Source organism: Cucurbita moschata, unplaced genomic scaffold (assembly GCF_002738365.1).
Source record: "Cucurbita moschata cultivar Rifu unplaced genomic scaffold, Cmos_1.0 Cmo_Scf00014, whole genome shotgun sequence".
In the NCBI taxonomy this organism is placed as follows: Eukaryota; Viridiplantae; Streptophyta; class Magnoliopsida; order Cucurbitales; family Cucurbitaceae; genus Cucurbita; species Cucurbita moschata.
This window is the reverse complement of record NW_019268530.1, coordinates 607669-630661: the sequence shown is the minus strand read 5'-3', so window position 1 is coordinate 630661 and position 22993 is coordinate 607669. Positions and strand designations below refer to the sequence as shown.

The window sequence follows — 22993 nt, the reverse complement described above, 5'->3', positions numbered from 1 at the left end:
TAAAAATATTTTTAAATTTTATTTTTTTGTCTTTAAATTTTAAACCTATAAAAAAAAATCTTTGTATTTTTGTTCTAAATTTTAAACTTATGGTCTAAAAATACCTTATTTTAAGGGTATTAACTAAAGTTTTTCAAAGTTCAAGAGTATTTTTGAAATATAATTATAAATACAAAACTATTCTTTAAACAAAATATTAATAGTTTCTTCGTAAACTTATAATAAATATTTTTTTAATATTTTTTTTTCTTTAACTTTAAAAATATTATTACAATTTTTAAAAATTTAAAGATATTTTTAGAAAAAATACTAATTTTAGAGGTATTTTTATTAATTTAGCCGTATTAAAGCTAATTTTTATTTAGGAAAAACAAAAAGGGGAAAGCGGAAAAGGAAGAGATCTATTAGAAAAATGTCTCCAACGCTCGGGTGATTCTCGTGGCAGTTGGGAGTTCGCGTGGCTTTATATTTAAGAGCCCTTCAATAATCGGAGTGCAGAGCAGAGCACGAGAGGCCATGGAATCCTTCAAGAAAGCAACTATTTCCCTGTATTTCCTCCTGGTACTCTTCGGCTTCTCAGAATCTTCTCGATCCATCCTTCCCCACCCACAGTCTCAGCCACAGCCTCTTCAATCCTTCAAGATCAACAATACCCAGGTGAGCAATTGCGATTTGTTTTAACCCCAAGTGTTCTTACGATCGAGACCGCGCCATTTTTTCCCCCCAGAAAAATTGGGGGAAAAACCATCATGAATTTGTTTAACCGTTCAAATTAGAATCACCCATTTGTTCGTTTCGTAGAAATTTGCAGTGTGTGGTTTGATTTTCTGCTCTGGTGATGAATAATCGATGTGGGTTTTTGCGTTATTGGCGTAATTTTAGACTTAAGACTCGTGAACCCTTTCCTTGTTGTTGCTGTTGTTTTGTGTTTGTATAGAATGCTAGGAGCTGTTCGTACACGGTGACGATTAAAACAAGCTGTGGATCACCTGTTTATACTCGAGACCAGATCAGTATTGCATTTGGGGATGCTTATGGCAATCAGGTATTTTCTCATTTTGGAATAAAATTTCAATCCCAATGTAAAATCAGTACTGTTTCATATTATCTTTTGTGATTTCTGTTGAACATTGTGTGTCTATGGTTAAGTATGAGCACTAGAAATCTGGGGATTGTCTGATGAACAGTGATCCAATTTCATCTAACTCAACCCCATACTTCTTGAAAACATGTTGACATTAGGCCTATAGTGTTTGATATTTAGTTTTTGACAATTAAGCATATAAACACTACTTATTCAAAATGAAATCATCATGAAATGAGTCTGTAGTACTCTCAATTATGTTTCTGCTTTTAAAGATTTGTGGCTTGTTGTAAGTAATGGATGGTGATACTTTCGTAGCTGTTTGTGTTGGATTTGGGGTATTTTGTTGAGTTTAGTCCCTTTTAAGGATATAGTTAATGGACTAAAAAGGATCGAAATAGCTGTTTCATTAATATTTAGGAAGAACAGAGATGAACACATATTTTGTTATCAAGATTTGTATGCAGGTTTAGAATGTTTCTGGAAAATCAAGCGAACTTTGATCTAAAAACTCTGAAATAGGAAATGACTAAACTAGTACTTTGATCGTACTATAATTGACGTTAATGCTTTAACGTCGTTCGACTTTATGTCATTTTTAAATGATGTTAATGTGATTGACAACGAACAAGATTAGTACTCTCATTCTTGTAGTATAAGAAAGTTTCGGGGTACGGCGTGTAGTTTAGTTTTTGGGTTCTTCAACAGTTGATTTAATTCTTTTTGAGTTATTTTCTTCCCCATTTCCATTGTTCTCAAAATGCCTAATTGTTCTTCAAACATTATGTGACTGATTAGGTATACATACCAAGGATTGACGATCCATCTTCAAGGGCATTCGAGCGCTGCTCTACAGACAAATACGACTTAAACGGACCGTGCACGTATCCGATATGCTACGTTTACCTCTACAGGAGAGGATACGACGGATGGGTAGTGGACAAAGTAACCATCTATAGTTACTCTTCGAGAAGATCCGTTACGTACAACTACAAAGCGATGATCCCGAATGATGTATGGTTTGGTTTTAATTTCTGCTCTGGGTATCATGGAGCTGTGGGATCGACTGCAGCAATGTAAAAGGATTGAGTTGAAAATGTGAAGCTCTGAGTGAGGGCTATAAACGATGTGTACCGGAACTGTTTGTTGGAAATGTGTGGGTTAAATAAAGTGATGACATCTTTTGTATTTTGGAAATGAGGTTTCTTTTCTTGCGGGTTTAATTTCCCACCCTCTCTTCAATGGTGTAGCTCTTGCTGGTATTAAATTGAAACTTCTTGTATTTTGAAAGGATCATAAGCTATATATTTTTTTAAGGAATACCCATGTGAGAATATCGATCTCAGCATTCTTCAATGTCCAAGATATTTATAGATAAAAACGCCTCTTATCAAAGCACTTGTAAGAGGCGCCCATGTAGTAGTCTAAGGTCTCTACATTTTTATAATGAATGTTTCATTCACACAAGGAATGCTTCGTTTTTCTCTCGAGATTTCACCATCTCCCTTCCATGGAAGCCTACAATTGTCCGCTTTGACCTATTACCTACACCTATGTAAGGAATGCTTCGTGGTCAGCTTGAAAAATTACCACTAAATTCAATTCATACCTAAGCTTGAAAAATTACCACTGAATTCAATTCATACCTAATTGGTTAGCTGTTAAAAAGAGAGACCCATTTGGTTTAAAATAATTTAGAGCCGAGTCAACTCACTGCGTTGGCTCTTCCATTTTTCTCTCACAACGCGCCGCCAATGTGGCAACCGGCGGTTCTTCCACCATTTATAATCAAATGCGTGGTTTTATCTTTTATTTCGTAATACTAATAATAATAATAATAATTCACTTCTAATTCCAACGAGGATTTCCCATTTCATTTCTTTTTTATTTCTCATATATATTAATTTCATATAAATTCAAGAATTAAACGCCGCAGGAAAACGAGTCTCCTTCATTAGGGATTGCCTTCTCGAGGATCGGCGGAGAGATTTTGAAGATCAACCATAACCAGGGAGGAAGTTTCGCGCGAACAGAGAAAAAGGGCAATGGGGTGGATCGGAGAAACCATGGATTCCATCAAATCCCTTCAGATTCGTCAGGTTCTCTCCCAGGCCGTCAGTCTCGGTTCGTTCTCTCTTATCTCTCTCATATTCAAGCCTTTTGCAGCTGTTCTACGGATCTCGGTTCTTCTAGGGAGAAACGATATTCTGGGTCGTGATTGAAAGTTGAAATCTCGGTTCCTTTTTGGCGCTGGGATTTTTAGATAATAAGAACTTCAAACCCAGCTGGTTTCACTGCAATTTTTATGCATAATTTACAATGGGATCGACAAGGGTTTTAGTTTGCACCCTAATTTGGGATATCAATGAACAGAGTTTTGTGGTTCAGTTCAATTTGGTTTTCGAATTCTGTTTTCCCCATTAGCGAGTAGAAAAGGGGGAAATCGTTGTCATTTCCATTATAACGTGATCGATTCATTTTCGATCATATCATTAAAGATCTTGTTTAAGGAGTCCTTAGGTTTTGGGAGATTAGATAGTTACTTTAAGTTCACTGATTTTTGGTTTATGTTAGGCTCTGGAAGTTGATTTCTTGATATTGATCTCTTCAATTACAAATACGATGTTACCATTTCCTTTTTTTACCGATTCCAAGCTTATCCCATGAAGATATTATTGGAATAAATGGGATTACTGACCACTCTTGCTTGAGATTCACTGACTTTTCAAATCAAAGATGTTCTTGTTAACATTTATCATCGATGTTATGACATTGTGATGGTTGAAAACGAGTCGTTTTGAATTTTTTTTTCAGGCATGATTGTAACATCTGCACTCATAATATGGAAGGCATTAATGTGCATTACTGGAAGCGAGTCACCCGTTGTTGTTGTTCTCTCTGGGAGCATGGAACCAGGGTTTAAGAGGGTAAGATGATTTTTGCTGTGATGGATTTTCAAGTTTGCTTATGGAACAACCTTCATATACTTTTTTACTTATCATCTTTTGGTGGTTCTATAACACTGTTAAGAATCCATGGCATTCTCGAGTTTATAATGTTTTATGATTCGAAACTTGTAGTTTATATGCATCACTTGGTGAAATGAAAAGATTAATCAATATTTTAACATACCAGTTCGAGTTCAATTTCAGTATCTAATTTTAATCATTCATATCATTTCAGGGGGACATCTTATTCTTACACATGAGTAAGGATCCTATCCGTGCAGGAGAGATTGTTGTCTTTAATGTCGATGTAAGCGGTGTACTCTGAAGGGGTTTAATACTTGCAATTTTCTTTCAAATATGCTTATATTTTATTTTCTTATTGTTACACTTTTGTGGCTTTGTTAATATTATGTTCTTGGTTGTCCTTTGTAGGGTCGTGAAATTCCAATCGTTCATCGTGTAATTAAGGTAAGCAACTTTTGAACCAACCAGTCTCCTAAATATATTTGGAACTGGTTACACCATTTTCAGTGCCCTCCAAAAACTAGGCTATCAAACGGGGCCTTAGTAATCTAGTTTTTGGTTATGTTTGTCCATAATCTAATCGCGTTCTCAGGTTCATGAGCGGCCAGATACGGGAGAAGTTGATGTTCTTACCAAAGGTAGCTTCTAGTGGTTTATTGTACATTTGAGAACATAAACTCATTGTCCTGTTGTATCGTAAAAGTATCGAGGTGACCTATTATCAAATATGCACGATCAAAATTTACTAATCTGGTTATCTCCTGTTACCTTAAAGTACTCAGTACTCACCTTTCTCATATTTTCTTTTAGGGGATAATAACTATGGGGATGATAGGCTTTTATATGCTCAAGGTCAGCTTTGGCTTCAGCGGCATCATATCATGGGAAGAGCAGTTGGGTAAGAACTATGAACTCAGGGCTCGTTTCTTAACATTCCTGTTTAATGTTCGATGTCTATGAACTATGAACTATGAACTTAAGAACTATGAACTATGAACTTAAGGCTGTCATTTTATCTTATTATCATGTTTAATGTCTCATTTGGTTCTCATTTTCTTTCTGCCATTGAAGTGTATAAATAGTAAATACATATATGGCTAATGCGCGCGCGGTTTTCTTCAGGTTTTTACCTTATGTTGGTTGGGTGACTATTATTATGACCGAGAAGCCGATAATTAAGGTTCGTAAATCTATATTTTGAAAACTTTGTGGCCAATTTGAGCATATATCAACTAATTAATGCATACATTCCTGACCATGACGTTTGAATCCCCTGCTCACATATATGGTTGAGTTCATAATTCTTTTTGAGAACTTTGTGATCGTGGATTCTGATTATACGCTTTCTGGACGGCTAGCTACGGAGTGACACACCTACGTAATTGGATCAGAATCTTTGCGTCTGCATTTGCTTGAAATCACAGTAGAAAATAAGTTGTATGGTGTTTGTTGTTGCAGTATATTCTGATTGGAGCTTTGGGGCTTCTTGTCATAACTTCAAAGGACTAAGGCCAAAGCAAAGTAGCGAAGTAGTGAAGTAGCGAAGTGGCAAAGTTTAGGTATACAGACAGATTTCCACAAGTATTTTCCTTTCTATATTGAACGCCTAAGTTCTCTGATGTTAGCCATTTAACCTCATTTAGTCTTGCTTTTGTTTACTCTACTTCTGCATATCAATGTTTGAGCATTTCTCAGGGAAAACTAGAACTAAATTTGTATCACAAACTTGGTTCGCCTTTTATGCTCGCTATCGATCTGATGATCTTATGTCTTGCAACTACGAACGCATGAATTTTGGTTCTTATTAAGGGGTACTTGGTTGGTGGAATTGAAACTAGAACTAGAATGATCCATTGATGGTTACGAATGAAACCATTATGAGTTAGCTTAATGGTTAATAGGGGCTATGAAAATAATACAAGGCTCGGAGAGGGGCGAAAGTGAGAGAACGAGAAAAACAACCAACCCACATTGGCATCCCCCTATCACCATCGTCAACCATCTAGATTGTGTTCGTGGTGATGATGCTAGAAATCATGTCAAAAGGAATGCCAAAAACCATGTGGAGGTGATAGTCGATGTCGACGTTTGCCCGCCCGCTGTCAAAATGAAAGATGATGAAGTGGTTTGGTGCATGAAAAGGAGAAGAAAAAGGTTAAAGATGGCGAGGGAGGCGTTGGGTTTTCTCATCCTCTCGCTTGGGTTGTGACTTAAGCAAAACGTCACTCATCTTTGGTTTGAGGCATGTTATTTTATTTTATTTTGTAGACAAAGTATGCATATTATATGTGTAACATATATTAAAATTTGATATATGTGAAAAGATTCTTGTTTAATTAATATTGGTACACAAAATTAAAAGTCTCTAAATAAAAGTAAAGTTATACAAAATTTGGGTTTAAATAATGATTTCAAATTTTGAAAAGTTTTTTTAGTCTTAATTTTCAAATTTGTTTTTTAAAAAAATTAACTTAATTAGTATTTGCATTAACATTGACAAAACGAAAATGATTTTCTTCCACATACGTGCGCGAATTGACTCCATAACCTCACGAGAGGGAGAGACCGTAACAAATTTCAGAGCTTTCCTACTCGCGGATCCCTTACGGCACTTCTTCCATTATCCCATTACCCATCTCAATTCTTTCCACGGCAGTTCTTTTCTTTGATTCGCTCCATTTCCTCTTCTTCTTGAACAAATCTTTTTGTTTCCATTAATCTTGGGATTGTTCAATCTGTTATTGCATCACTGTTTATGCACGGATTAGTTCTCCAAGTGTTCTTCGAGTTTATTTCAGTGAATTTGAATTCTGGAAGAAATCACTTCTTCATTATTGAATTAGCAGCCGCTTCTCGGGTTTTCCAGTTTGTTATTGATGGGCAGCGGCTATTTTCTCAAGAACATGGCTTAGATCTTGATTTTGATGGATGGGTATGTTTCTTCTTCTTGAGGCGACGCCTAGAACATGGTCTCTCTGCGACCCATTCGCAGATTCTGCCATGCTGGTACCGTCATTGCATCAACAGAGACTTCTGCAGCTATATTGAATCAAGTTCAGAACTCGAAAACTGTCGAAGAACCTGCCCTCATAAAACTAAAAGCTGAACGGGACCCCGAAAAGCTGTTCCATCTGTTCAAAGCCAATGCGCACGATCGACTTGTGATTGAGAATCGATTTGCATTTGAAGATACCGTGTCTCGGCTGGCTGGAGCTCGTCGCTTTGATTACATCGAACATTTACTTGAGCATCAGAAGACACTTCCACAAGGACGTCGTGAAGGATTCATTATAAGAATCATAATGTTATATGGTAAGGCTGAGATGATCAAGCATGCTGTTGATACCTTTTATGATATGCACTTATATGGCTGCCATAGGACTGTGAAATCATTTAATGCTGTTCTTAAGGTTTTGATGAAGACTCGTGATTTAGGAGCCCTCGAGACATTTTTAAGAGAAACTCCTGAAAAATTCAATATCGAGTTGGATATTATTTCTGTTAACATTGTTGTGAAGGGTTTTTGTGATATGGGTATTTTAAATAGAGCTTATCTTCTCATGTTAGAGATGGAGAAGTTGGGAATAAGACCAGACGTGGTTACATATACTACGTTAATTTCAGCTTTTTACAAGGTCAATCAATGCGAAGTTAGTAATGGTCTGTGGAATCTAATGGTTTTGAGGGGTTGTTTGCCCAATCTTGCTTCTTTCAATGTGAGAATTCAATATTTGGTTGACAGGAGACGAGCTTGGGAGGCTAATAAATTGATGAATGTGATGAAGAACATTGGGATTGTACCAGATGAGATTACTTACAATCTTGTAATGAAAGGTTTTTGCAGAGCTGGGTTTCTTGAAATGGCTAAAAGGGGTTATTCTGCTTTGCATGGGAGTGGATATAAGTCAAATGTCAAAATTTATCAAACTATGATTCATTATCTGTGCAGAAGTGGGGATTTCAACCTGTCATATACAATGTGCAAAGATGCCATGAACAAGAATTGGTTTCCAAACATTGATACACTTCACTCAGTACTTAAAGCCCTCAAGAAGATGGGGCAGCCTGGGAAGGCTCAATTGATACTCACATTGGCTACCAAAAGGGTACCTCCTTTCAATACTTCTCAGTTAGAAGCTTTGAGTACCACACTGGTCAATAGTTGAAAAGAGATTTGTAGATTGGTGCTAGATAAAAGTAACAGAAAGCTCTAAAGGAGCTCATATTCTTTCTTTACGTCTATTTGTAAATTGCAAAGCTAATTGGAAACTGGTTTTTGATGGGGTTACATCTTCGAAAGGTTGTGAGAGCCCAGACCACAGCGGCTTTAGAGACTTCTCTCTTGACGACAAAAACTTTCTCTGAGAGGCTCTCTTTTTCTTTATAGGATCTGCTGACATTTTTGGCTCGCAATAAAGCTAGGACCCTAATCGAGCAACTAGTAGTCCTATCTATTTATCTCTTCAGACACAATATCTTGAGTACCCATATCGATCTCTACTAATTGGATATGGGACTAGGTGAATGGAAGCTTTATGAGAGAGGAGGAAAAGGTTGGTACAGCTAGTAGCTAAAGGCTTGACTCAAACATATGGTCTCGATTACGAAGAAGAGGTTTTGAATGGAGCCGCCTTCATTTACCATATTCTCTGTGAGTTACTGAGCAAGTCTCACCCTCTCACGCACATTAGGCACACATACTTGGGCTGTTTGTTTATTCATACATGTATGTGTGTACTATTTCTGTGCTGTTATGTGGATTATAAATTTGCTGGCCTTATGCCTCTTGAAAGCCATTGTCTGATTGAAGATTTCTGAATCTGTCTCTGTATGCAAATATATCATCTTGTTGTTCTCCCTTTAGATTACATGGAGAGAGTAATGTCTATGGACCATGGGGAAGGTAGCATGTTGGTGGTGTGTTTTCCCGTTCGATTAATTGTCACTCGTGTCTATGGACTATGGGGAAGGCTCATTTTGTCTGCTCTGTTTGTCCAACAAGGTTTCTTAAGGTGAGAGGCTGTATTTGAGTTTTCAAGCAAGGAACTCGATACTGCCTCTTGTTCTTCTCTGGTTCAATTTATGTTACTTGCAGCCGTTGATGGACTGATCATTGTTGCAGGCCTTGGCAAAAGCTTTAGTTGGCATGCATCTCGAGAGGTCGGAGATGATCCCTCGAGTCTCGACCCATATCACCACAGCATTAGACAGAATGCAAGGAGGGAGAGAAAGACATCATCTCAAGTTATAAATGTAGCTGAAGAACATGCAGAAACAGTGGCTTGTTAGATCCCATATTTTTGACCTGGGATCTCTGTTCTTGGAAGAGCATGTTTTTGAATCTTGGGCGCCTATGTTTCTCTTGTCATGGATTCTGTTCTTGTCTGGTAACTATCCTGTGTAAAGGGGAAATGTAGATTAAAGCATGAGTTTTCCATCTTTTGTGATGCAAAAGGTATTCATAAGGGGAAATATTGTTTATTCATTCTTTCATTGCTGCTCATATCCGATAATAACAAAAATTAATAAAGGTATTCATAAGGGTTTGTTAGTGTTCATATCTGGTTCACGATTGTGTTAGTATAAAAAAAATTTAGTTAGAAGAACGTCCAAAAGGAATAATAAAAAAATTTAAGACAGAAACATTTGAAAGTTGGATAAAAATAAACTTGGAACAGATTTTAAAAGGGGTTCTCAGGAAATAGAATTTGTAAGATTAAAAAGCAAGTTTTGACGCCCAATCCGTCGTCGCGATTAGACCCATCTCAAGCCTTAAAACCCTCTAAGCTCATAACCACACTCCCGTCGCCATTGGCGGAGCACTGCGAAATGGAGACAGTTCACCGATTCTCCTTTCGTCTCTTACCATTCTCTCTCGCCGAAAGGTGTCTGAAGCCTTCTTCAGCCACACCCAGATTCCGAAATCTCATTTGCGGACCCACTTCTTCATCGAATCACATTCCCAAGTTCATCCCGGCCCGGAAATCGTACAGTTCGTCCTTTTCTCCAATTGCGAAGGCTGGTTGGTTTCTGGGTCTCGGAGACAAAAACAAAACTAGTTTACCCAAGATTGTGAACGCTGGAGACCCAGTTCTGCACGAACCCGCTCGTGAAGTTGATCCGAAGGAAATAGGGTCCGATAAGATTCAGAAGATTATCGACGATATGGTTGTGGCCATGAGGAACGCTCCTGGAGTGGGTCTTGCAGCTACCCAGATTGGAATTCCATTAAGGGTTAGTCAAAATTTCGTGTGGCTCTAATTCTTACTCTGTTTCCGATTATCTCTTTGCTCTGTGAGATGGAAATGTGAGATTTGGTAGCTGAAATGGTGCTTCATTTCTTCATTGTGTTCTTGAGTTTTGCTAACTGTGAAATGTCACTGAAAACCTTGGAGTTTGCTGTAGATAATTGTTTTGGAAGACACGAAAGAATATATCAGTTATGCACCCAAGGAGGAGATCAAAGCACAAGATAGGCGACCTTTTGATCTTCTGGTATGGTTATATATATTCATGAGAAAGCAAATTGATTCTGTATCTGTGTTTTTTATGTGCACCAATTTTCCCTTCACAAATGCTTAGTTCCATTGAGTCAGGTGATCATAAACCCAAAGCTAAAAAGTAAAAGCAACAAGACTGCACTGTTTTTTGAAGGCTGCCTAAGGTAAGCTGCATATTTTCAATTTTCTCCTCTCTTCTCTCATAAATCCACTTTTGTATGATTATTACTCCCTGCCTCCAAACTTATTTGCTGCTGCTTGTATGCTATGTAGCAATGCTTTCTTTCTCTTCGACCTTGCTTTCAAATTCTCTTTCAAAATCTCTCTGTCCCGTTTTCTAAAATTTTCTTCTCAAATCGGGGCTTGAGGCTTGAACATATGTTGCCTGACTCTAGGCGACGTTGATACGAATTGACTTGACTTACTTGGTGTTGGGAAGTGGATGCTACACAATCACAAAATCTGCTACTAAGAAAAGTGCGATCGTAACATGTGCTCAATGATATTAGGTAGAATTAGGATGTTTTGGTCATATTTTAGGGCAGTATTAGGGTGAATTGTTGTAAATAGAGAGGGTGGGAATGGATGAAAGGAGGGAAGCTTTTAGATGTTTAGGCTTGAGCGAGAGTGGTCAAGAGAGGGGACGTTCCAAGTACTTGGGTTATCGTGTAGCTTTTATGTACCAGCTGAAGTCCACCGCTAGCAAATATTGTCTTCTTTGGGCTTTCCCTTTCGAGCTTCCCCTCAAGGTTTTTAAAAGGCGTCTTCTAGGGGGAGGGTTTCACGCTCTTATAAGGAATGATTTGTTCTCTTCTCCGACCAATGTGGGATCTCAACATAAATGTGTAGCTAACGGCTATACGTGATGGGCCAAAGTAGACAATATTTGCTAGTGGCGGACTTAGGCCGTTACATTTTATCTTTTAATTTTCAATATCATTCTGGTTGTGTTCGGGTTGTATCATTGTGATCAGTTCATTGTTATGCCTTCTTTCTTCATGGTATGCTCTCTAGTTTCAAGTTGCTTATTAGTCAAAGTTCTCCCTTTTAACAGATTGTTTCCGGTCATGGTTGAATCTGAAGTGTATTCTTTACTATCATTGGTGAAACTGGTGTTGCTTTCTCAAGGATTTCTTCATCTGCTTGTGGATGTTCTTCCTTGTGATCCATCATTAATTTCTTCATTCTTTTTCCTTGTAGTGTTGATGGATTTAGAGCAGTGGTGGAGCGCCATCTTGATGTCGAGGTAGTCGGTCTTGATCGATATGGAAGTCGTATCAAGGTGGATGCTTCAGGTTGGCAGGCTCGGATTTTACAGCACGAATGTGATCATTTGGAGGGAACTCTTTATGTCGACAAGATGGTGCCTCGAACATTCAGAACAGCCGAAAATTTGACCTTGCCTCTTGCTGAGGGTTGCCCCAGGCTCGGAGTTCGCTAGCTATGCCGGGATTGATGTTAGCCCCAAGTTCGTGGATCGATAAATTATGGAACGGAGAAGAGGGAAAGAAGGAGATTGATGTTTCATTTCGGTGCTTACACTGCATTCAAGTAAGTTTTGGATGTGTTGAGTTGAATAGTTTACTTTCTGATTGATCTATAGTTTACTTTCTGATTGATCTATGTCTCTACATTTTGTTGGAAATGGAAGTAAGAGCTTTTCAATAGCTTCCTTCGCTTAAAGATATAGATCTTCTGGATCCCACGTCGGTTGGACAAGAGAGCGAACCGTTTTGTCCCGTTACGTATTACTGTTAGTCTCACAATTTTAAAATGTGTCTATTAAGAAGAGGTTTTCACACCTTTGTAAGAAATGTGACGGTGATATGTAATGGACTTGAGTGGACAATATTTTAGTGGGCGGTGGCTACACGTTTTGTCCACGTATCAAAATTGGACCACAGTCCTCCCTATTCAATTTGTTTCAAAAACCAAAGCGATCTCCACTAAAAATGCCTCAAATTTTGGTTATTTTCTTAGTTGCTTGGTCCATAACATGAATCAAATTAAAAAATAATTTTATTAAAAGTTAAAATGTGAAAGTTTTGGAGATAATTTAAACTAACTTCTAAAATTAATATTCTTAGAAATTAAGGTATGTCAAAAGTCAACTAACAAAACCATCAAACTTGGAAGGCTACCAAACCACTCAAAATTCAACCCGACAAAATAAAAATTAACATAATTATATTTGAAAAATTAAATTATAATAATTATTTGTTTCTTAAGATAAAAAATTAAAATTGTTACAGAACCATACACATTAGCAAAGGCCATAGAGAATAATATTAGGTTAGATGTGAGAGTTGATGTGACATATATATCTCCTTGGGATCACCAAAATTACCCTATCAAGATCCAACATTCAAAACCATCAAATTTTGTCACATACTCCCTAATTTATATATGGTTAAATTATAAATTTGAAAAAGAAAAAGGAGAATTATTGTAAAAATTGAAGAGATGAGGGGGCGAATTGGAGAAATTTTGGTATGATAATTTATACATAATACATATATTATATACTTTATACACCAATTACGATTCTAAGATCTAAAATAAGTAACAAAAGCACTTTAAAAAAAAGAAAAAAAAAAAAAAAAAGCACAAGAATAAGTTTTTAAATTTAAATATATTACCCCACAATACCTAATTTCCAGCTAATTTCTATTTCCGACAAAACTCACTCCTCTCACAGACCACGCTCGTCGGAGAATTTCGGAGCTTATTGCGATCTACGCTTACCGGTTTTCGTCCGGCGGCTCTTCTTCGCCGGTTTCCCAAAGGCGCTGCAGAATCCACAGGCAGAGACCTTCGGCGACGGCGGCTCGATCGCCGGAGACACTTTCCCGGTTCGGTACCCACGGCCGCCGTTGGATCGGCTCCTCTCGATCGTCGTATTGATCGGCTCCAGTGCCACCGCCGGTGTAGTCGATTTTGCCTCCGGATTCTCCACCGATTCTTTCTCCGCCGCGGCGGCGGCGGTTTGCTTCAATTCGCCGGATAAAAACCGGTCGTCCCAGACCAGTCCCGATGAGCCTTGTCTTCGAAAAGAAACAGCAGATCTCTGCAAACCCTCCATAGCCAAAACCTTCTTCTCTCTCTCTCTCTCTCTCTCTCTCTCTCTCGGAAACTAACGGAGTAAGTTTTGTGTGCGTTTATATTTTTGGTTTCCCCTTTTTGCCCTGCCAGGTTTCTCTATCATAAATAGGAAGAGAGAGAGAGAGAAATAAAAAATAATAATAATTTAATTAATATAGAAAGAAAAAGTCACATAATGACGACTTAGTCAACATCCATGTCGATTATCTTCCACTTTTATTTTCCGTTACAAATTAATATTTTAATCACTGTGGATTTGGTACTACAAAACTCAATTCACCTTTTTTAATTTACAAAATAATTCAAATACCAATTTCATTTTCTTTTCCTATTATTTACCCTTATTTTCAGTTTATCCTTGCCATAATTACTTTTAACTTTTTACATTTTTTTAATATTTTCTAAACTAAAAAAATTATAAAATTCATTACGAAATTTAATACATATTAATTAATTAAAAAAAATCCCGATTTATCTAGAATATCTAGAACAATCGGTGCAATTTCCTTTTTTAGAATTAAATAATAGAGTATTGTCAGCCTAAGAAGAGTTTCTTGAACTAAGAAAATAAAATACAAATATTTTGACCACAAGAAAATAAGAGTATGGGGGTTGGTAGTGCAGCTTTAAAAGAATTATAATAAATAAATAAAAAAACGGTGGATTTAATTGAAAAAAAGCTTGGGTTAAACTTTCATGTGATTTATATAATAAGGTTTAGTTAATTGAAATAATTGAGATTAGATTAATTTGTTAGGTTTCATCGTCGACTACTGCTGACCCATGCGTTTTGACTGTCTTACCCCTGACCGTAAGCCGCCCAGCCACCTTGTTTTCTTTTAATTAATATATTTTTTAAAAAAAATTGCGTGAAAATAAGGTTGGGGAAAGTTAAAAAGGATAATAATGTCCAATAATTGGAAGAGTGGAGTGGTTATTGAAGGTGTGGGGAGCCTTATTACATAAACACCCACCATACTTGGTCCCCCATTACATGTGCGCCATTTTTTTTTTTTTTTTTGTCTTAATTTTTGCATTTTCTTCATTAAATTAATTTTTTTTATATACATAAATATCTATTTATTTATTGTAATCTTAAATTTGAAGACAATATAATGAAATAATAAAGATGGAATAAGTTTGGTTTTCAAAGATGGCAACTCATTTGTGAATTGCATAGTGATGGAAGTCAAAGAGCAATAAAATTATAGAATTCGATGTGTTTTTTAACGCATTATTTTCGTTTTCATTTTCATCCCGACATAAAGAAGCAAAGTGGGGTCGAAAATGCCAAAATATTAACTATTTTTTGGTCCACAACGAAAATATATATAAAAAAAAAATCAGAATTATTAGAGGTCCGAAATTTTGTTAAGATTATACAATTTCACAAAATATACTAAATTCCTACTCGTACACATTTTAAAACCTTGAGGGATACACTAAGCAATGTGTTAGTGGACACTGGGGAGTGAATTGTGAGATTATTTCTTACAAGGGTGTGTAAACATCTCGTGGCAGGCCTATTTTAAAACTTTAAAGAAAGTCAAAAGAGGCATCCTCCTTTCACACCTTTTTAGACTTCCCCTTAAGATTTTAAAACACGTTTGTTTGGGGTTTACAAGATTATTTATTACAAGGTGGAGAAACATTTCCCTAATTTTAAAACTTTAAAGAGAAGTATGAGATAGAAACACGAAAAAGATAATATCTATAAGTGGTAGGCTTGTACGGTTACAAATATTATTTAATTATAGATATTATTTAATTATAAATATTATTTAATTATGCAACTCCAACCCACCATCATCCATTTGCAATTATATATAAATATAGTTGTCCCCTCCCCCATCATCATACCATCAAATTTCATCATAATTAGTTTATTTATTTAAAAAAAAAATGAATTTTCATGTATGGGTCAAAATCGTCATCTACTAGCAAATTGTATCAAATTTCATTTATATATATATATATATAACTTAAGTTGGTAGTGGTGATGATGAGTACTACAATGGTGGGGGCAAATGTACACGAAGTTCGGTGAGAACGTAAGAGAAAGGACAAAGAATTTGTGGTTTTATGCCCTTGAATGTTTAGTTTTGGCCAAATTTATGATACCTCATCTAGCGTGTTACATGCACTATTCACCAGAAAAAGGAGGAGGAAAAAACCAAACCAGATCACGCCATCAACCATGCCGAATAGAAGGGCATTGGGAGGGGGATTCGTTTCCAACTCGCCCCAATTGGATCTTCTAAATTGTAACTACTCACTTTGTCCTTACTCATTTCACTTCTTAATTCTCGCCCAAATTTCTTAATCTTCGGCATGTTGCTGCGAATTATATGGACACGGTTTCATTCGCAGATTCACATTTCATTGTGTGTTATTGTTGAGTATGCATTTACGGCCTTCAACTACTTGCTGGATATTAGGAAGGTGTTCTGTGAATTGATTTACTCTAAACTTATTGGGAAAATTAGTTGAATGTTATACTAAAGATGGAGAATCTGACCTTCCTTCTGTTCTTTGCTGTGACCCAACTTTTAGTAATGAGCTCTAAGTGTTTGATAAAAGTTCTCACCCAGTTTACTGCTGCATGAGTGAGGATAGCCTGGACTCTGGAGCTGTAGTGGAGACTTTGAAGACTTTGTTAGGCCTTGTTATGTATCTCATTTATGGTATGAAGATGTTTCAAGAGGGTGTCCTGTTACCTTCCTTCACATGCCTGATTGTGTTGCTAGACACCTCAAGGAAGCTAAGTTGAAGCTACTTGAAGCTGGGAGTTCACTACGGATAGGAGTTCTTGCAACTAGTGCAATTTTCAAGTGCTGGATATTATAAGGAGAAACTGCAGAATGAAGTAGGCATCTCGTCATTGTTTTTGAACTTCATAGATCTTGAAGATCTTGTCCCTGAAAGATTATTTGGGAATGATTTTACCACAAAGGTCCACTGCCTAAGTCCACTGCCTTAAGTCCGTCCACTGTTAACCGATATTGTCCTCTTTGGATTTTCCTTTCGGATTTACTCTCAAGGTTTTTAAAAGTATCGTTCTCCTCCTCAACCGATGTGGGATTTCACAATCCACTCCCTTCGGGGCCCAACGTCGCACTCGTTTCCCTCTCCAATTGATGTTGTTCCCCTCTCCAATCGATGTGGGATCTCACAATCCACCCTTCTTCGGGGCCTAGTGTCCTTGCTGGCACTCGTTCCTCTCTTCAATCGATATGGGATCTCACAATTCATCCTCTTTGTGGACTAGCGTCCTTGCTGGCACTCCTTCCTCTCTCCAATTGATATGAGATCTCACAATCTACCCCCCTTCGAGGCCCAGCGTCTTCGTTGGCACACTGCCCGGTGTCCACCCTCTCGAGGCTCAACGTCATCGCTGGCACACCGCCAGGTGTCTAGCTCTAATACCACACAATCCAAGCCCACCGCTAGCAGATGTTGTCCCTTTTAAGGTTCTCTTTCGGACTTCTCCTCAAGATTTTTAGAATACAGTTTCCACACCGTTGTAAAAAATGCTTCGTTCTTCTCCCCAAAGATCTCGATAAAGCAACTATGGAACATACCTGTAATTCCTGCTATTGAGGCTTTAAACAGGAATGATATAGAAGAACGGAATTCACTAAGAATTTCACTTCAAGTTCTATGGTGAGGGCTGTCAACTGTCATCCTTGTCTCTGATGATATGCGAGATCTTTTGCCTCGGGATGCTCCCCTTCTTAAGAAATGCATCAACCCTATAAATGCATTAGCAAGTTCCACTATCAATTGGGCACAATCTGCTGAATAAGGTATTTGTTCTTAATCTTCCTCCTGTCTACACTTTTTAAGATCTCAATTTGTTGTAAACTTCTTAGTCCTCAAAACTTTGGACAGGGGTATAGGAAATATGTTGAAATCTACTGCATTGTTTTAAATTTTCGAGTTATCAGAATCTCGGGCTAGATTGGCCCCTAAGGGACACAACCTCATTGGCAGAGGTCCCTGAGTAACACCTACCCAGAAGTTGCATGTTTGAACGTTCGTGTGAGTTTAATAATAAGAAAAAAAAAGACCCCCTTCTAGTAAAGAATAATAAGAAAAACACATCCTTGATGTCTCTCATGTCCTTCCTTGGGACAGGCGTAGGTGCCCCCCACTGGGGGTGGTGCCCCAATGCCAGGTAATAAGAAACAATCGTGCACAAGATTAACGCCGGTAGAGTTAGACATATGGTATGTGAGATCCCATGTCGATTAGAGAGAAGAACAAGTACCAGCGAAAACGTTGGACCCCGAAAAAGGTGGATTGTGAGATCACACATCGGTTGGGGAGGAAAACGAAACATTCTTTATAAGGGTGTGGAAACCTCTCTCCAGTAGACTCGTTTTAAAAGTCTTGAAGGAAAGTCCGAAAGGAAAAGCCCAAAAAGGACAATATCTGCTGGCGGTGGGCTTGGACCATTACGTGGTAGTTTTTAATTGTTTACAAGTTTGTTCCGAGATAGTAACTTGGAGAAATGTATACTCGTTCACTTCATCCTCTCGGCCCCTCACTAGAACCACTTGGAATTCCCATAGACTGAGATTGAGACAAGATGCAACAATGACTATAATACTAGAGCTGCGAAATTATGGTGATCTCTGAATTTTGTTCTGAGTTTTATATGCATTTAATCTATCTCATAAGCTTAAATTATTCATATGACATCCCTGTGTTGCAACATACTCTCTAATGCATGACTTCTTGCCTCCAAATACTCCTTGCGGCCTTGTTGAATCATTGAACAGGTTTAGTCATTCAGTTCACTCTCTGAATTCCTATGATGAACATCTTAGCTCGACATGTTATGCTCGGAGTGTCATATGATCTTGTTTGTTGAAACTTGATTACTAGAATTGTAATTTTATTTCAAGATTAGCAAAATAAACTTGTCAACATGCAACTAATAGCAAACTCATCATTTTTGCTTTGTTTTGATTCATCTTAAAGTTTAACATGATAATAATAATATTTTTCTTCAATGTCTACATCGTGTAACTGACCCCTTGCGTGCTATGATCACCTTATCTTGGGAGTGAAGATTATTTCCACGTACTAATCTGAATTATTTTTGTATATTTTGTATTTACCTACTTGCTTTCTAAGAAAATTTTCAAAGTCCTTTTCAAGAAGGAAGATTATTTCCACTTACTATCATGAGTTATTTGCACATTTTGTCATCATCCACTTGCATTTTGTGTTGAAAATTGTTGGGAGAGAAGTCGCACATTAGATAATTAAAATGTTGATTATGGGTTTACAGGTAAGGAATACTTCTCATTAGTATGATGTCTTTTGAGAAAACGAAAAGCAAAGCTACGATAGCTTATGTTCAAAGTGGACAACATCATACTATTATGGAGGTACGTGATTCCGAACATCTTGTTGTTTAGTTACACTTCCTGTACCCCTGGTCTCACATATTGTTATTCATCTTTTCCTTTCAAAATGAATAGGTTAGTTAGATAACCTAAATTATTTAAATACCAATTTGTTAAAACTCATTTATAATTAAAATTAAGATTTAAATACATCTATCTAGTTCATAAAGTAGACATCATTTTGTTTCTTAATTTCATGAATAATGGTTGATTGCTTGAAACATGCAGTCTCATGATTATTGTATGCTTAGAATAATTAATCAAAATGAACCTATCTGCCCCAAAAGTAAAGTAAAAAAAAAAAACAATTATTTGGGATTTTGGTAAATAAAAAAACAAATTAAAAAGCAGAACTTTATATAAAGTTGGTAGCTTATTTAGTTGGAGAAATTATTACAAAATTAGATCTATGAGTACTTTAGTTAAATATGGACATTTTGTTGTTGAAATTAAGTACTTTTTAAAAAAAAAATATCTATTTAATTTTGTGGTTAGGTTTGAGTGTTTTGTTAGTCCGATTATGTGAAATTAATTATTTAAAAAAAAAATTAGAAAACATAATTTTACAAATTTTAAAATTCATAGTATTTATTTAATTTTTGGTGACTCCAAGAAAGTTTTAGCCTTTTCTTTTAGTTTCAGAATAGAAGAAAGCAAACAAACATTTCCTCCTGCTTTTTTATGTGTTTGGATAATTATTATGGGAAATTCAAAAGCAAAAAAGTAAATAACTTTTCTCTTTTTTATTTTAATTTTATTTTTTATTTTTTGGTTTTCATTAGATATGACAGCAACAGAGAATAAAGATTGATTTTTGGATAATATCTCAATTTTTGATCACTGAAATAGCATCATCCAGAAAAGATAAAAGTTACAAAAAATAATAATAATAAGAAAACTAAAGAAACTAAAAGAAAGAAGAAGAAGGCTAGTGCTGGCTATGAAGTCTCTTTCAAATTTGCTCTCTTGGAAGCATACCTGCAAATAAATAAATACATAAATAAGTAAGTAACATAAAAATTTTCATTTTTTAAAACTATTTATTTTAACGCACCTACCCAAAACTTGATGAAGGAGGACGTTGGCTTTGTTAATACGAGTCTTTTGGAGCACTGCATCTAAAGCATTCCATCCTACTCGCAAAGTTATGTTCATTGCATCCCGACCTGTCTCTTTACATTTTAGTATCTTTTTTAAAAAAATAAATGGGCTTCATTTCATATTTCATCTTTTTTTTTTTTAATAAAAAAAATTAATTTCATTTGAAAACTCATAAAATTAAAAATTAAGGTGAAAAAAAAATTACGTTTAAAAATTTTGATGGCAGGAGAGTTAGGGGTACCTGGCGCAAATCCAGTCACCAGATTTCCAAGCGGAGGCACCAGTACGGGCGGCGGCGGCGGCGGGATTGGCAAAGCCAAAAGGGGACAGTCCTCTAGAGCGCGGCATATCGAAGTCGAAGCCTCCTGCTGCAGCCGACATGTCGTCTTTGAACGCCCCACATTTGAAGCAGCTCGACCTGCTTGCGAAGTTGTGGGCTCCACAGTTCCCTATGCTGCAATACCAGTCGCCGGGCCTCACATCGGAGCCGCCGTACCCGAATCCAGACCCGCCTCTTCCGCCGCCGTTTAACAGAGCTCCAAAGTCACATCCACCGCCGCCGGACTTGGGGTCCCCGCAGCGCTGGCACATGTCCCTCCTCTGGAAGTTGAGGTGCTGGCATGACCTGCAGTTCCAGTCTCCCGGTCTGCTCATCTTCTCTCCTCTTCTCTCTGCAGATTAGATTATAACGGTCAACACATATTTCATGAATTTAATAAATCTTTAAATTTAAAAAAAAAAAAAAAAAGTTTTAAAATTTATGAATTTAAACGCAAATTTAACCTTTCAAAATGAATGAGCTATTATTTAAATTTTAAAATTAAAAAACTAAACTTATAATTTTTAAAAAAATAAAAATTAGTTTTGTTCGTGTTTCGAATAAAACAAAAGAGTATAACGTTAGGAGGAACGGGTCGAAAAATTTGAATAGAAGAATGGAAGAAGAAGAAACCTTAAGTGAAAGGGGAATGGTTGGGGTTAAAAGAGAAAGAAAGAAGAATGGGTATGGAATAGGTAAAGAAGGGAAGGGGCGTTTTTATACACACCCAAATTCTACTTTTTATTTATTATTTTTTTTTCTTTTTTACTTTTCTTTTTTGTATTAAAAGAAACTATATTTTTGTTTTGTTTTTTTTTTTTTTTTGTTTTCCCATAAACCGTAGAAATTTAGAATATTTTGCAATTATTTACGTAATTTAGGACAATGTTCAAACTTTTTAAAATATTCAAAATTATAATTCCTAAATCATGCAAGATTCCTCTCTTTTTCTTTTTCAGAAAGAAAAAAAAAATCCATAAAAAGCCACAAAAAGGATCTTTTTTTTTTTTTCCTTTTTCCCTTGTTATTCAATATATATATATATATTGATAAATAAATACATAATATTAAATGAAAGTGAGTGAAATTATTGTTTATATATATTAATTTTGATTCCTTAATTGATAAGGATTAATAAGAAATAGAGAAAAGTGTTATTGAAAAGAGGAAAAAAGTAGAGGGAATTTAATTAAAATTCAAAAAAGAAAAAAAGAAAGCCAAAAATGTGAGTTTCAATAAAGCTTGAGTTGGAATAACTAAGTCTTCGAGGTTTCATTTTGACCATCTTTTTTTTTCTTTTCTTTTCTTTTTCACTCTCCTTTTTCTTTTCTCTCTTCAAATAAATATATATATAATTTATTTTTTTCAAAAATATTCTAGTACTATCAAAATATTCTCTCGACTCCAATATATCTCCTAATAATCATCTAATAATCATGGAATACAAAAAGTAAAATATTTCATTAATTTTCTTTCGTATATTTAACGGTGTAAAACTATTTGTTACATGTTGTAGCCACTTTCTCGAATAATTTATGTCTTTTATGTTCTATGTACACCCACCACCATCAAATCACCACACCCACCAAATCTCTCTCTTTCTCTCTCCAGATGACAGAGAAGTGGCATCCATTCTCTTGGGGAAGGGTAAAGGAAAAAGAGGAGAGGGAGAGAGAGAGAGAGGCAAACTATAAAGAAGAGACAGAGTAAAAAAGGAAAGTGGGGCTGATTCGATTCTCCTTGGGAATCACTTCCATGCATGACCACGACCAACTCGATGTATAATTTGTTCGGTCTCTAAGTTTGTCTAAAAATTATTCAACGAGACTGTTACTTTACTATCCGTTAAAGCTATCGTAAAAAAAACTCAAAAATATATCATTTTCTTATAAACAAACCTTTGTATATAGCTACGAGAACGAGAACGACGAGAGTAATAGAAGAACAAGTTCTAGTTTCATCTCGGAATCTCGCCACTTTTTTGAAAGGAATGACAGTAAAATTTTCAATCTTTTCTTTCCTCTTTAGTTTTTTTTTTTTTTTTTTGGTTAAAGTTTTTCCCCTATTTCTTTTACTTTACAGTTGTGTTCATATTTCTCTCACATGGGTAATCATGGAAAAACACTTCCTTCTTTTCTAACATTAATGTTCAAAAAAGTGAGTGTTGATTGTGATGGATATTAATCCCTATTCTTCACAATTATAACCAAAAAAAAGAGCCCACTTTAAGGTCATATTACATCAAAGATAAAAAAAAGAGCAATAATTTTACTGTAAAACGACGAATTTTTATTTAATTTTGATCGAGACTACCATTAACGACAATATTGATGTAACATAACCATTATCGTCATTATTTTAGCTTTTACTCGACGAAAGATATAATATCTTAATGTTAATGCTAAACTATGGTAATATCGATTATAATTTTGTAGAGATTTTGAAAGAAATGCGATCGAAATAACAATATTCCAAACAAAAAAAAAAAAAAAAAAAAA

General features: G+C 36.0%; 6 protein-coding genes across 11 annotated transcripts in view; 4 read left to right on the top strand and 2 right to left on the bottom strand.

Moving 5' to 3' along the window:
• The first annotated feature begins 378 nt into the window (after nt 1–378).
• Nucleotides 379–2371, top strand: LOC111452835 (embryo-specific protein ATS3B-like). The gene is made up of 3 exons (XM_023093740.1): nt 379–657; nt 938–1045; nt 1883–2371. The coding sequence occupies exons 1-3, from the start codon at nt 517–519 to the stop codon at nt 2162–2164; spliced, it is 531 nt and encodes a 176-aa protein (XP_022949508.1). The 5' UTR covers nt 379–516; the 3' UTR covers nt 2165–2371.
• Nucleotides 2372–2935: 564 nt separating this feature from the next.
• LOC111452843 (signal peptidase complex catalytic subunit SEC11A-like) lies at nt 2936–5860 on the top strand. Its single transcript, XM_023093747.1, has 8 exons — nt 2936–3208; nt 3899–4011; nt 4268–4339; nt 4465–4500; nt 4649–4694; nt 4867–4954; nt 5179–5236; nt 5515–5860. The coding sequence occupies exons 1-8, from the start codon at nt 3130–3132 to the stop codon at nt 5563–5565; spliced, it is 543 nt and encodes a 180-aa protein (XP_022949515.1). The 5' UTR covers nt 2936–3129; the 3' UTR covers nt 5566–5860.
• A 736-nt stretch (nt 5861–6596) lies between these two features.
• Nucleotides 6597–9614, top strand: LOC111452050 (pentatricopeptide repeat-containing protein At1g80150, mitochondrial-like). Of its 4 annotated transcripts, none has more exons than XM_023092575.1 (4): nt 6597–6853; nt 6885–8275; nt 8412–8707; nt 8921–9614. In XM_023092575.1, the coding sequence occupies exon 2, from the start codon at nt 7023–7025 to the stop codon at nt 8220–8222; it is 1200 nt and encodes a 399-aa protein (XP_022948343.1). In that variant the 5' UTR covers nt 6597–6853; nt 6885–7022; the 3' UTR covers nt 8223–8275; nt 8412–8707; nt 8921–9614. The 4 variants fall into 4 exon arrangements, with proteins under 4 accessions (XP_022948343.1, XP_022948345.1, XP_022948344.1 ...); XM_023092577.1 differs by having other exon boundaries at nt 8412–9068; nt 9179–9614; XM_023092576.1 differs by having other exon boundaries at nt 8412–9068; nt 9152–9614.
• Nucleotides 9615–9763: 149 nt separating this feature from the next.
• LOC111452048 (peptide deformylase 1A, chloroplastic) lies at nt 9764–12277 on the top strand. Its single transcript, XM_023092573.1, has 4 exons — nt 9764–10290; nt 10462–10551; nt 10653–10720; nt 11757–12277. Exons 1-4 carry the CDS (start codon nt 9886–9888, stop codon nt 11995–11997), a joined length of 804 nt encoding a protein of 267 aa, XP_022948341.1. The 5' UTR covers nt 9764–9885; the 3' UTR covers nt 11998–12277.
• Nucleotides 12278–13020: 743 nt separating this feature from the next.
• LOC111452467 (MAPK kinase substrate protein At1g80180-like) lies at nt 13021–13743 on the bottom strand. Its single transcript, XM_023093227.1, has one exon. The coding sequence runs from the start codon at nt 13636–13638 to the stop codon at nt 13282–13284; it is 357 nt and encodes a 118-aa protein (XP_022948995.1). The 5' UTR covers nt 13639–13743; the 3' UTR covers nt 13021–13281.
• Nucleotides 13744–19867: 6124 nt separating this feature from the next.
• LOC111452195 (periodic tryptophan protein 2) overlaps nt 19868–22993 on the bottom strand; it is a 16606-nt gene continuing 13480 nt past the window's right edge. Inside the window, exons 1-4 of one of the 3 annotated variants that reach the window (XM_023092783.1) lie at nt 21129–21221; nt 20418–20847; nt 20134–20241; nt 19883–20053 (exon numbers count right to left, since the gene is read on the bottom strand). In XM_023092783.1, coding sequence (XP_022948551.1) covers nt 20166–20241; nt 20418–20830 — 489 coding nt within the window. In that variant the 5' untranslated portion in view covers nt 20831–20847; nt 21129–21221 and the 3' untranslated portion in view covers nt 19883–20053; nt 20134–20165. Of the gene's footprint in view, nt 20054–20129; nt 20242–20417; nt 20848–21128; nt 21222–22993 lie in introns of those variants that run through there. The other 2 variants (XM_023092782.1, XM_023092781.1) reach the window with 2 other exon arrangements.